The sequence below is a fragment of the Odocoileus virginianus genome, chromosome 2, assembly GCF_023699985.2.
Source record: "Odocoileus virginianus isolate 20LAN1187 ecotype Illinois chromosome 2, Ovbor_1.2, whole genome shotgun sequence".
Taxonomy (NCBI): Eukaryota; Metazoa; Chordata; class Mammalia; order Artiodactyla; family Cervidae; genus Odocoileus; species Odocoileus virginianus.
In genome coordinates, this window is record NC_069675.1 from 52,163,741 (window position 1) to 52,178,878 (window position 15,138).

The 15,138-nt window shown below is 38.8% G+C and overlaps 1 protein-coding gene across 10 annotated transcripts in view; it reads right to left on the reverse strand.

Moving 5' to 3' along the window:
- CTNNA2 (catenin alpha 2) overlaps positions 1-15,138 on the reverse strand; it is a 1,320,632-nt gene that overhangs the window by 69,118 nt on the left and 1,236,376 nt on the right. For all 10 annotated transcript variants that reach the window (XM_070479775.1, XM_070479805.1, XM_070479797.1 and 7 more), the window contains one exon: positions 8,642-8,793. In XM_070479775.1, coding sequence (XP_070335876.1) covers positions 8,642-8,793 — 152 coding nt within the window. The remainder of the gene's footprint in view (positions 1-8,641; positions 8,794-15,138) is intronic.

Sequence of the window (15,138 nt, forward strand, 5' to 3'; positions counted from 1 at the left end):
ATTATTGTGTGGCTAACTGGGACTGTGGCCTCTGTACTCACACACTAATAATGGAAAACATTCTTCAGGTACCTTTCATTTGCCTATGATTGTTTCCTAAGTTATTTACTTATAGCAACTCATACATTTTTCTTGATAGTCCTATGATATACACATTATTTTCTCCATTTACACATAAGGAAACTGAGGTGTGAGAAGATACACCTTGTTCAGAGTCTTCTAAAGCACGCAGTTTGACACATGTACTCAAAAATCCTGTGCTCTGTTAATTTTAAGAGGATAAACTCAGGAGATTGCAAGGATGGTGCAGGGAGGAAAGACAATGCCTTCATGTGAGATTCCCTGCACAATTGTCTTTAGTTTGAAAGCTGATAGTCACCCACAACTTGGCACAAAGTAACACCATCTCTCAGGGCTGTGTCTTTCTGAAGGAAGGAGCAGATCAGAAGCAGTGCTGACAATGCAGGTGCCCACTGCCCATCTAAAAGGGCACATTTTAATTTCACTGGTTATTTAACTATCTCAGTGTAATTAATCAGGTGTGGTTATTGATGAAGTCTTAAGATTGGTCAGACAGGCATAAAATGGGGTCTTTGGTGCCAATATCACATTCTGTCTTGTAATTTTCCAGGCTGTGGCATATCCCTCTTGTTTTCCTTCTCTCTCACCACCAACTTTATTAATATTCACTCACTCATCTACAGATGTTCAATTTTCTCCCTAGGAATATTAAAAGAAAGAGATTTTGTTCCCAGTCTTTATTAACTCAAGCAGGGGTGGAGTGGGCAAACCAGTGCACACACACTGCTGGAATTTTCATGTGGACAGAGACAAGCATCTCTGTTCATTTCTCACTTCTCTGGAGTGTGCTGAGGAACAATTACAGCAAGTTGGTAAATTCTGCTGACAGATGAGCTGACAAGATTGCACACACTTCTCATCATTAGATTTTGAAAAGGAGAGTGAAAAATAAAATGGAAAACCTCACTCAACAGAAAAAAGGAGAAAATGACAGTGCCTATAGTACTGTGTCCAAACATTTCAGTGATCTGTGTGCTCAGTAGATGAGTCAATGGCAAGCACAACCTGGCAGCATAAGGCTCATAATGAGGAGTTCGTATTCACGTGATATGGCTCAGGAACGAAAATAAAGTTTCAGAATGAAAAATAGAATATTGTACAACCAGGGGACCTGAACATTCGGGGCCTAACTCTGCCACTGATACGTGATTTTCGCAAGCCACTTAAAGTTTTTCTGCTTTTCTGTCTCCTCACTCATAAAATAGACAATAACTGCTACTTGTCCTGCCTGCTTCACAGAATTATAGCATCAAATATACACACACAAAAAGCTGGGTAAACAATACAAATAAAGTAATAAGTGACAGTGATCACTATTATGATTAATAATAAAACATACACCTAATAGCAACAGCTACAATCACCATCATCACAGGGATCATTTTTTATTACCCACTATGGGTCAGGTGGGCTTTCCAGATGGCTCTTTGGTAAAGAATACACCTGTCAATACAGGAGACGCATGTCAATCCCTGGGTTGGGAAGATTCCCTAGAGAAGGAAATGGCAACCCACTCCAGTATTCTTGCCTGGAAATAGTAGACAGAGGAACCTGGTAGGCTACAGTCCATAGGGTCACAAAAGAGTTGGATACAACTTAGCAACTGAACAACAACAACATGGGTCAGCCATTCAACTAAAGGATTTAATCCTTGCAATGACCTAATGAAACGAACTTAATCCCAATTTAATAAAGGCATAAACAGGTTCAGAGTAGTTAGGTAAGTTTTCCAAGCACCAAACCTGGCCAGTCGAGGGTTCCATGGCTTTTAACCATTACAAGTACCATCAGGCAAATGGATGAGATTGAAATATTTTCTTGTGCCTAAACCATGCAGCAAACCCATTCAAACCACCCATATAAATAGTTCTGTGTATGTGAAGTTTTCTGAGTGCATGTAAACATGTCTCTTATTCATGCTGTCTTTTTTTGAATAATGCTATTTTTTTGGTTGATCAAGGATCCCCACAAATTAAAGGAGACATGGAAAAGCAGGGAGGGTCTGAAAATGGGCCAAGAGATAATGAAATTTGTCTCACTAGATGATATCCTAGGATAAAAGAAATAGAAAAAATATGCAACTCATTGGACTAGAGACTGGTGACCTAAGATCAGTCCTCAGTTCTGCCCTTATTTGCTCCCAGGAGAGGCTTTTTTTATGATGTGAGAGAATCACTTTGGTCTAGTCTTGGTTCCATGATGCTACTAGCAATGTATCTGGCCTATAAAATACCTCACTTCTAAGAGTCTATCAGATTAATGTGTGGCTTATACAGAGGTTCAAGAATATCATGTGACTTGTCCATTATCACACCACATACTACCTGCAGAGTAGGATCAATCTACCTGCCTCAGCTTCCCAATCAAATTCTCAATCTTCTCTAGAACAGCTTCAGTAAAGAAGAAAATGAGAAAAGTTTGAAAAATTTGCAGTCATTTCACCAGGACATGTGAAAAATGTGACGTGTGTGTGTGTGTGTGTGTGTGTGTGTGTGCGCACTCGCACTCATAGGTGTTGAGTCATGCCCGACTCTGCGACCCCATGGACTGTAGCCCCACCAGGACCCTCTGTCCATGGGATTCTCCAAATAAGAATACTGGAGTGGTTGCCCTCCTCCAGTGAATCTTCCCACCCAGGATAAAATCTGCATATCTTGCATCTCCTGGATTGGCAGGTGGATTATTTACCACTGTGGCACCTGGGAAGCCCCAAAAATGTAGTAAGGACTATTTAAAGGATTGGCTCAGGCACAAATGAGTTTCACTGGGAGCAGAAAGATGAGATCGTAAGTTGGCAACCACAACAGGAGACTTTGAGTGATGCATGAAGAAGGATTTCTCAACAGATCTCTAATCACTGCAATGGCCTGAAAACTAGAAAGTTGAATTAAAAATTTCCTGACCCAATATAAAACAAAATCTCCCTCATCAGGACTGATCAGCTTCTGGCATCTGTAACCATTTTTACCCTGGAGGCCACCTAGCTTAGCTCCTTTTTTCTGCTCTTAACCCATACTTTGTATTTTCTCCCATATAACTAAGATACTCCATTTAAGATCTAACTAAGATCATGTTATTCTCCTGCTCAGAAAACTTCAATGGCTTCCGTCACTCATTCAATATGGTTCTTAGGCCACATGTGTCATTCTCTCTGCCTGGAACACATTTCCCTGAGTACTTTTAAGGCTTATTAACCTCCTCCTTCTTCAAATCTCTTCCCAAATGTCACCCAGTGCACTTTTGTGGTAGCTCAGATGGTAAAGAATCTGTCTGCAATGCAGGAAACCAGGGTTTGACCACTAGGTCGGGAAGATCTCCTGGAGAAAGGAATGGCCATCCACTCCAGTCAGTATTCTTGTCTGGAGAATTCCATGAACAGAGGAGTATGGCAAGCTATAGTACATGGTGTTGCAAAGAGTCAGACATGACTGAACAACTAACACACGATCACCGTTTATAAAACCAACCCCCATCCTATGCTTTATCCTCTCAGTAGTTTGCTGGTTTTCTCTACGGCACATTAACTAGTATATCTACTTGTTTATTCTCTGTCTCCCACCAAAGGAATATAAATTCTTGACTGGCCCTAACAATTTAGTGCCTGTTACATATTGTATTACTTCTGAAACCTTGGAATACTATTGCACATCCATTGAGCTTGATTTTTATCACAGTAACAACCAGAAATGCTGCACCACAAATACATGATGTGATCAATATATGATCAAAAGGAATGTACCAACCTAAAGTTTAAACTGTGAACTACCTTCAACTAATATTTCTCATGGTATCTGAGAGATATGTATGTGTTTCCCTTGACATTTTAAAATATCTTGCAATGCTCCAGGGCATCTTCATGCCCGTTTTGGGAGATGTGAAGTTAAGCTGTAGAATCTTATCTGAATCCTGTCTTAAGTCCTACTGTTTCTCCTTTCTGCTTTTAGAAGTTTCACATGCAACAAAATTAATGGGTTCCAATTGCAGAAGTTCAATGTATAGATATCATTATAGATTTTTTCATGGTCATTCTGTGACAGGTAACTATTTTTGTTTGAATACAGTTATTCTGACACTAAGATATTATCACCTTCTCTGGTACCTACCTACTTTACTTTCCAACATTAAATGTTTAACTCCTTGTGTATTAAATATAGCCTTGATCCTCCTTATTTGATGATTCTTTATTTGAGAATTTGCCTACTCACCAAAGTTTCTCTGTAATCCCTAAATTAATATTTTTGTAGTAATTCACAGACATGTGTGTGCACAATGTGGCAAAAACTTTTGAGTCACTCAACATGCAAATTTCCAGCTGAAGTCAAACAGTACAATCTTCTGCTTTCTTATTTCAACTCTTATACTATAAATAAGAATCCTTTTTGCAGTCTGTTTAGTGCCACACTTTTCATTTTTGTGCTTTGGGTTATTTCTCTGCTTAAAATGGCTTCCAAGTATAGTGCTGAGGTGTTGTTTAGAATCTCGACATGCAAGAAGGTTATGTTGCACCTTCCAGAGAAAATGCATTAGATAAGCTTCTTTCAGGCCTGAGTAATAGTGTGATTGGCTGTCCCTGGGCTCAGATGGTAAAGATCTGCCTGTAATGCAGGAGACCTGGGTTCAATCGCTGGGTCAGGAATATCCCCTGGAGAAGAGCATGGCAACCCTCTCTACTATTCTCATCTGGAGAATCCCATGGACAGAGGAGCCTGGTGGGCTGCAGTCCACAGGGTCGCAAAGAGTCGGACATGACTGAGTGATTACACTGTCTTTCTTTCTTTTTCATTCTTTTGGCTGTGAGTTTGATGTATATGTATCAACAATATACATTAAATAAAATGTCTTTAAACAAAAACACACATTAAACAAGCTAATATATTGATCAGTGGATGAAAATGTGACCAGAGGCTCACAGGAACCTAACCTTAAATTTTCCCTAGGAGCAATGATTCCATATTCCTTAATTCAGGGTTCATTGAAGGCAACTACTGCAAATAATGAAAATCAAATAAATTCTGGTGAGCCATATTTGCCTATTCATTTTTTAAACTACTATGTTAAGGTAATCAGAAAATTCCTGTGTAGCTGATAGATCACCAAGGACAAGCTTCAGCAAGAAGCAAACAAAAAAAGTTGTATGAAAGAGAAGCAGAGTTGACCTGCTCCCAAAGAGAAGAGCCTGAAAGGTGAGATTGAAATACCAGAAGGACAAGCTTTGTTTGCTTCCGAGGGTTGCCTTGAGCTGGCCTGGGGCGCCTACATACTAACATCACCATTAAATATGTATTGATTGCTGAAAGGCAAGGTGATGGGGAATCTGACCTTTCAAGGTCCTTTCTGCATTTATTTTTGGGAAAAATAATTCTTATTTTTCCAAAGCATAATCAACACTTTGACAGAGAAGAAGGCATGGCCAGTTTAGCTGGGAAAGAGCTTCACTTGTCTTACCGTCTTTCACCTGATTCAGTGCAATGATGTTTTTAAATCAGATTTAACTATCATACATAGAAAGCAAACCAAGAATTTAAGTATAAAATGAAGCCATTTTGGTGCTGAATGGAGAAAGACTTTTAAAATAACAATTTGTACATACCGTACATTTCTCCCTTTCTGTTTTAAGTGGTGTGAAATCCATCTGATCAAATCACTTGAAATGTCAAGATGGAGGAATGACACTTTATGTAACAAAGATATGGCATTTTTACCTAAATTATGTTTTTTTACAGCTCATGAATGAATAAGTGAATGATGGCTATAAATTTGCTCAGCCTCCCAGATGAATAGTTGTCACAAAAATGTGATGGCTAACAAAGCAGAAAAATGGCAAAAAAGGGAATATGTCTTGAGAATTATAGTGGAATTTAGTGCCAAATGCTTTGAAAACATAACTCTCATGGTCTATTATTTCACAAGTTAGTATATAATGGGAAAAATACAGGTTTAAAAGCCTATTTAAAAGCCTTTCTCCTCTAATTCTCATACTTTTCCCTCTGTCACCTTTCTATCTCCGGAGGTATCTGTTTCTCTTTCTCCCTAACACACATCGTATTTTTTTAAATATTTACTTTTATTTATTTATTTGTTGGCTGTGCTGGGTCTTAATTGCCGCATGGGGAATCTAGTTCTCTGACCAGGGATTAAACTCGGGGTCTCCTGCATCAGGAGCCTAGAGTCAGGAAAGTCCATCACACATAGTATTAAGCACTGTACCAAACAACGCATCACAATGAAGGGGAAAAATGCAGCTTTTGCTTTCCAAAATTTCAGCCTGAAGAAGGTAGTTGCTGTCATCTGGTAGCTAATTTGTGTCCAACTCTTGTGACACCATGGACTGTATCCCTCCAGACTCCTCTGTCCATGGAATCTCCCAGGCAAAATACTGGAGTGGCTGCCACTTTCCTTCTTCAGTGGCTAAGTCGTGTCCAACTCTTTTGTGACCCCATGGATTGCAGCCCAACAGGCCTCTGTCCATGGGATCTCCCAGACAAAAATACTGGAGTAGGTTGCCATTTCCTTCTCCAGGGAGTCTTCCCAACCCAGGGATCAAACTCATGTCTCCTGCCAATGCAAGTGGTTCGTTACCACTGAGCCCCAGGGAAGTCCCTAAAGAAAGTAATAAACCTCAAAAGAAATAGTGTAAAGATCACAATCACAGCAGAAAGAGTTATAGGTAGTTAAAGAATAGAATCAGTATTTTTGAGAGAGAAAATTTAGGGAAAGAAGATTTTAGCCAGGTCTTGAAAGATAGTAAGAGTTTGACAGATCTAAAATAGGAAAGTTGGAAGAACAGGAAATACATCTGACTGTCTTGTTCAAAATTGAATTCCACATTGTTATATATATTTAGTACTGTCTACTACAACTTACACAATTCTCTGAACACTTTGAATTAATCATGGAATTATTATGAAAGAGAGACGTATTTAACATGGAAAATCAAGTTGCTTAAAGATGAGAAGAAAAGAAGATGCTATCGTTGCTCCCCAGCAAAGAAGGTAGCTGAATGTTTCAGGAGAATCATTAATGTCCATAAAGAATGAAGAGAGACTCTTTCTGGTGATGTTCTACTCTGCCTGCTCAGATCACCTTGGAAGCATCATGCTGTGTCCTGGATACCACAGTCAAAGAGGATACACATAGGTTTAATGACTTCATGATTTTAAAGATACCCAAATTTGGAGGAGAAATAATGCCATATATGAACTCCTTAAAGGTGTGTATTGTCCAGAGAGACCAATAAATCACAGATACTTCTTGAAGTATTGAGGGATTGCACACAGAAAATAAATTGATTGAAAATAAATTAATTGTTACTGTTTTGCTGTGTTTGAGGGGATGTTGGTTTAGATGCTCAGTGGTCACCCCGAGAGAAAGTTTTTCAAGATGCACTCAGTGATTAACTTATAGTTCATTGAGCAACCCCAGAGACAACAATGAAGGTTGAGGATGGAGATATAGTCTAGGGCTGCCTCATCCAAAATGGTGACTGCAGATACATAGAGCTATTGAGAACTTTAAATGCAGCTGGTGCCACATGTTGAAATGCTACCTTTGGATATTGATTGGAGTAAATAAAAGACGTTCTTACAACTAACTTCATCTTTTTTTTTTTTTTTGCCTTATCAACATACCTAGCAAAAACTGAAATTGTAAATGTGGCTCACATATATTTCCATAGGATAGCAAGATGAGCACTGCAGACTCATCATCTCTGCCTCAATCCTAATAGCCACAAACATCTGTGTCATCAACCTAAGTTTATTTTATGAAAGAGTTCTGTGGCTAAGAAAAGCATTTGGAACCTACTATACTGAACTGTCAATAAGGCAAGGAGAAAAAATTCTCAACTTATGATGGAATATTACACAATTGTTCAATAGAATAAGGTAAGCTATCGTCTTCACAGAGATAGACAAAGGCACACTGTGGGCAAACAAAGCAAGTTGTAAGTAACACTTAACTGAGTTTTTGAAATCTGTAATATTATGTTTTCTCATGTGTGCCTAATCATTAAGCAAATGGTTTGGAAGACTCACAGCTACCCAAAATCAGAAGACTGAGGGATGGGAAGATAGTAGGAAAGGTGATAGGAGAGGTTTGCTGAAAGATTATTTAGCCTTATTTATATCTTAATGATCTGTTACAAGAAGAATGTAGCTATCTATCACTTTATTGCATTATTATTATCATTATCATGATTACTAATACTACTAAGCTGGGTGATCTTCATTTTCTTCCATCACATGGCTTTCTGTTTATAATGGGAAATGGTGTTAGCAAAGGGGAATGGCAAGGGCACCCCTAAGTGGGTATCAAATTAAGGTAATAATGTGTGGAAGAAGCAGGCAGGACATGACCCTTCAGGACATTCAGTGCTGATCTAGACTTGTTGGGATCACTAATCCCTTTATAAGTAAAAAGTCCCCCTTATCTGACTAAATGAGGAGTTAAACAGCTTACTAAGTTAAACTAAATAATCAAGGGGGAAAAAGTACAAGAGTAAATTATTTGGGGACCCTACTGGACACTCCAATCAACTCCAAGCTACAGAGACCTCACATACCCTGATCATCAGCACAGCCTTTCTGATGTCCCGAACGCCGTCGTATACCAGGCGAGAGGCATCGATGAACTCGTTCTCCTCAAATGGCTGAGGGACGTTGGCGCTCAGGGCTTCAATGGCAACCTCCACTTGTTCAGCAAAGCGTGGCATCACTGGTATAAACAAAGTGAAAAGCAGGGGATTAGGCAGTCTTTCTTTCATGCTTCCTTGTTTCTCTTAGGGAAGGTGGCAGGTTGCATTCCAACATTCAAATGGAGCCTGGTGTCCACCTGTCCAGTAGGGGATAGACCCAATTTAGTGATCTTTGCAACACTTACCTTCAGTAGGGGGAGGAAATCATTACTCTATGAAAGGTGATGGTCTGCAAAAGAGCAAGTTTGTGAAACCTGCCCATGTTAGTGTGGTATACTGTATGTGAGTCCGGGTTTCATGTTACCCTAAGTTGAGCTTCACTTCTGCCAACTCCTAGCTGTGAAACCTTGACCATGCTTTCTTGCTGCTGCTGCTTTTACTCACTAAGTCGTGTCCGACTCTATGGACTGTAGCCCACCAGGCTCTTCTGTCTATGGGATTTCCCAGGCAAGAATACTGGAGTGGGTTGCCATTTCCTTCCTGACCCAGGAATCAAACACTTTTCTCCTGCTTGGCAGGTGGATTCTTTACCACTGAGGCACCTAGAAAACCTACTATCTTTTCTTAAACCTTGTAAATCTGTTTCTTTGTCTATAAAGTATAATAGGAAATCCTACCTTGGGGTTCAGTGAGGTAACGCATACAAATGCACTGGATAGCACCTGTCCTTAAAAAGCCTCAGTAAATATGCAACTAATATCAGACGCTGAAGTCACAACTGATTGAGTAGCAGACTTAATCTACATCATTGCATAGTAAAATATGAACAAAATGATCTAATCCCTTCCACTTCTTTCTGGAATGCAGGTCTTGAGATTTTGAAGGTGGGGAAAAGGTTGTGGAGGGAGACTTGTGGAAAGACTGTCTAAGAAGGGAGAGAGAAATCCCAGAAAGACTACAGAAAGAGACCAATGGACTCAAAAATAAATTTGATTCTGTTCCATTTTACCAGGACCTTGTTGATATGCCAGAGGATACATATGAACGTTTTAAAATGCAGGCACCCATTATACAGAGCGAAGTAAGCCAGAAAGATAAAGACCATTACAGTATACTAACACATATATACGGAATTTAGAAAGATGGTAACGATAACCCTATATGCAAAACAGAAAAAGAGACTCAGATATATAGAACAGACTTGTGGACTCTGGGAGAAGGTGAGGGTGGGATGTTTCAAGAGAACAGCATTGAAACATGTATATTATCTAGGGTGAAACAGATCACCAGCCCAGGTTGGGTGCATGAGACAAGTGCTCGGGCCTGGTGCACTGGGAAGACCCAGAGGGATCGGGTGGAGAGGGAGGTGGGAGGGGGGACCGGGATGGGGAATACATGTAAATCCATGGCTAATTCATTTCAATTGTATGACAAAAACTACTGTAATGATGTAAAGTAATTAGCCTCCAACTAATAAAAATAAATGGAATAAATAAATAAATAATAATAAAAAAAAAGAAAGTGAAAAAAAAAAAAAATGCAGGCACCTCTTTCCTTAAATGAGGACACCTGCATAGAAACTGGAAGTTTGTAGAAAGTACACTTAGTGGCTACTTAAGAAATGCTGCTGATTCACCTATCCCTGAAAGTTATAACTCAATTTTTTCAACTGTTATCTTGTAAAACTCAATCACATGGCAAATGAAAGCCAGAAGCACAATTTATTTTATTTATAAGGACAATAAAGTAGAAACACCATTCATCTCTTTCTATTTCTGAACTTATTTCATGAACTCATCATGATGCTCATTTTCATCCTCAGTTCAGTTCAGTCATTCAGTCGTGTCCAACACTTTGTGACCCCATGAACTGCAGCACGCCAGGCCTCCCTGGCCATCACCAACTCCTGGAGTTCACCCAAACCCATGTCCATTGTGTTGGTGATGCCATCCAGCCATTTTCATCCTCACTGTATATTTTAACATCCATTTTAATCCCTATCATGAGAAACCTTGCTTGATTACTTTATTCTCAAGGGTTATTCAAGATAAAACACTCCTTAAAAATTGTATTTCTACTAGGAAAAGTCAAACATTATTTTTAAAAGAGGACTGTTAGAAAAAAACACAGTAACCACTCTTTCAATGGAAATTATCAAAACCAAAGCATTGCAAGGGGTAAATTTTCTCTGTGAGTAAATTACTATAGTTGGTTCTGTATACTATTTGAATTTTTCACTTGGGCCTTTGAACTGCTTTTATATGAAAGGAACTGGGAGATATTGACCTGAATTGCTGCAAAATATGATTCAAATAAAAATATATTTCTAAAAACTACCACATCAAGCTAAAACCATTTCAGTTATCCATTTGTGTTGGTAATTAACTGTTTTACATGATTAACTAATCTAGATCATTGAGACTGACCTTTTTAAGCATGAAAACATTTTTGTATGTATCTATCATTTTCATATGAGTGTCTTCCTTAAATTAAAAAATTCCTTTCTTTTCTTAAACCAAATTTCAAATAATATTAATCCTATCTGATATCAAAGCTGCCATCATGGCTATCAACAATTTTACAGATGTGTATGATAGCATCAGTAGCATTTATATGCACAAATCTTAGTCCCTTTTTTTATAACTGATCAACGATTGGTATTCCCACATGTATGTAAGATAAATACTCTTACAAATCAATAAGAAAAAAAATTAAAAATAGATAAAAGATTAGAAAATGCACTTCACAGAAAGGAAATCCCGTATTATTGATAAACACATAAGATGCTTGACTTCACTAATAATTGGAAAAAGTACAATGTAAACAATGAGATATTTCATACTTGTTGGTGGATGGGAAAACAAATTAAGGCTTACAATATACATCTTATTGAGCATGTGAAAAAAGGGTACTCTTCTACATAGGCGGAGTAAAAAAAAAATGGCAATATGCTTTGTCAAAATCTAGTAAAATGAAACTTTTCAACCCCAACCAGTGAATTAGAACACTAGCTAGGGCATGGCCAAATACTGACTTCTGGGAAGATACTGATTAGGAGACTGTTTACACTGGGAGCACAGGAATTTCCTTGTGTTTCTACAGTTACAGTTGTCTTTTGTTAGGTTTCATATTCCAAGAGTTAATAATAACAAGAGTTTTATTAAACCTGCCAATAATAAGTGCTTTAAAGGATCAGATATTGCCAAATGTTAATATCTTTTATACCTTGGGGTACAAGTTGGGTGTCAGTTATATGAGTCTCTGTTCATTTGGTATATTTGAATATTCTCAAATTTCAAATATTTAAAAAGAGATCAATATATTACCCAGAAAGCTGTATCTCTCCTTATAGAATAAGGCTCTGAAAAAAATTAAGTTCTAGTTCATGGCCCAGAACATAGTAGAAATTGATTTGATCCACAGTACTAAGTGAGGAAATCCCTCAGAAGCTGTGACTGTGATCACAGGCTTAATATTCCACCTTCAAACCTGCCAGCTGGGAAGCCGAGCCTAGCAGCCCCCACCCCCTCCACTTTCGGGAGGAAAACCTTTGATTAAAGTCTAAAAGGAAGAGTGGGATTGCTTTGCTTTGTTTGTCTGCTCAAGGTCATCCCGAGGAGAGCTGGGGAGGAGAAAAATGCAGGAGGTCACAGGCTCTCTTTCTCCACCTGCCTCTAGCCCTGATTCTCTCAAGTGAGACAGAAGAAAGCTGAACTCTGTATGTGCTCAGTCACTTCAGTCGTGTCCGACTTTGTGCAACCCCATGGACTGTAGCCCGCCAGGCTTCTCTGTACATGGGATTCTCCAGGCAAGAATACCGGAGTGGATTGCCATGCCCTCCTCTAGGGAATCTTCCCAGTCCAGGGATTGAATCTGTGTCTCTTATGTCCTATGAATTGCAGGCAGATTCTTAACCGCTGAGCCACCAGGAAAGCCCCAAGCTAAACTCTAATGGACCATTCTCATAAGGGACACTCTAGGCCCAAAACATCACCTGTACTGCTTGGGAACCCCAAGTTTGGAGAAGAGTATTCTGCTTGCTCCAGCATGGAGTGCAGAATCCCACTTGTTAGTTTTAGGAGTTAGAGTTTTTGCAGGAACAACAATGTTGTGGATGTGGCATTATTAGAAGAGGCAGAAACAAGAGACTGGAATAGAAAATATCATCCATTTTCCAAGGAGGAAAAAAAAAATGTTAGAGGAACAGATGTGAAAGCTTTACTTTTCCAAAGAGGTGTTCAAAGGGAAATTTAACATTAATATTCCAATGACTTATTACAGTGCTCAAGCTGGTAAAACCTAGAACTTGAATCTATTCCATTTGATATTTATTTATTACATCAGAGAGGACATCTATTTCTCTTACTGCAATTTAGCATTTTTCGGGTCTAACCCTTAAGAAAATTTTCCTCCATGCTCTGTTCCTAAGTGTATTCAGTACTTACTTATTTAGGGATTGGTCAACTGCTACTGCACTTTAACCAACATACCTTTGCTCTCCACATTGCTGTTCTATTTTCTGTTTAAGTTTTATCCTCTTTTATTTTTGAAGTGATAAGACAGACAAACAAAAGTTTACAAGACAGTTTGGATTCCCAGGTGGCTCAGTGGCAAAGAATCCACCTGCCAATGCAAAAGACACAGGAGACTCAGGTTTGATTCCTGGATTGCGAAAATCTCTTGGAGGAGGGAGGGCAAGGCAACCCACTCCAGTATTCTTGCCTGGAGAATCCCATGGACAGAGGATCCTGGTGGGCTACAGTCCACAGAGTAACAAATAGTCAGACATGATTGAAGTGACTAAGCATGCACGTATGCACGAGTATTCTTGCCTGTAAAACCCCATGAATAGGGGAGCCTGGCAGGTTGCAGTCCACAGGGTCGCAAAGACTCAGATAGGACTCAGTGACTGAATAAACACACATGATCCATCATGACAAACTGGAGATATTATTTTAACTATGAATTCTTCCAGCATTTTAACAGGACCTGAAACATGATATACTCTCAAAGTAATACTGCGATCGAAAAAGCCTGAAAGTACTTCCAATATGACATTAATTCTGCTTCCCACTAACTAGGACAAAACGCAGCACTGCCTTTGTGAGTCACACATTCTATATTAACAGAATTTCTGATATGGGATTATATAAATAGAAGCTTCTTTCTAATTTCTGAATTACATCCAAAAGTGTAGACACCACTTTATTGTTATTTATCATAAATTGTGAATTACTCCTTCATAGCTCATGTCCTGAAAGGGTGATCAAAGTTGGAAATAAACTCTTAAATTCTCCCTGTACTTTTGCATGCAGAGTGCACACTAGGCCACAGAATGACATTCCAGGAGTAATGAAATCAGAGTTAAGTACGCATATAAAAATCAAGGTCGCCTCGTTCTACTGTTGATGGAGATCCTAAACCAGAGGTGAGGAAGATCTAGACTGAATCCTCCTGAGAGACTTCAGCAGCAACATTTCGGAGCACAGGGTGAGTCAATAAAATGAATGAAAAGTTGTACTAAAGATGCAAATAGGATTGCTAACAATCATAAGAGCCAATCCAAGGTAAACCCAAGGAAGTGGAAATGAACAGCCAATCCATGCAACTAGCTCTGAGAAACTACCCAAAATGGCCATGCCCTGCTTTAAATCTTCCAATTACTCCCTTTACTATAAAAGGGATAATAAAAACTCTTTATCAAGATATAAACACAAACATCTTACACCTGCCTATAATTCTTATCTGCCTCTGTCTCCCTACCTATTCCTACCTATATTCAAACGTTTCAATTAGACCGAATTACTTCTATGTCTTCAAATACGACAGAGACATACCATGTCATACCAACATGTCCATGATCAATGGACTAAATGGACTTTCATATTAAAATATACTTCTCTCTCTAGCCCTGGTCAATACCTCCTCAATCTTCAATACCCAGATTAGAATCAACTGCCATTGTGAAGGATTCCTTAATTCCCAGACACTCCAAAGTCGGCAGTTCTCTATAATTTTATAGCCTCTTAGTTATTCCTGCACTAATATAGTACTTGATACAACCCAATAGGATTGTTTAGTGCACTCTACTTCTGTATGTCAACTTCAGGGAGTCACTTTTAGGCAGAGACCATATCTTCCTCATTCATTGCATCTCAAGCTCATATTATACTTCTAGCATAGCTGATCAATTCAGATGGAAGAAGGATGGGAAGTGAAAGAATGGGACACAGGAAGGAAACTGTTTGTCATTGAATATTTCAGGGACAAAATGAGCAGTATCACATTCCACATATTAATTTTCTCTCTGCCCATCACTTTCTATTAGTTCAGTGATTTTATTAAGAAATTTCATAAGCTATTATTGTTGTTGTTTGATAGTTAAGTAGTGTATGACTCTTTGTGACCCCATGGACTGCAGCATG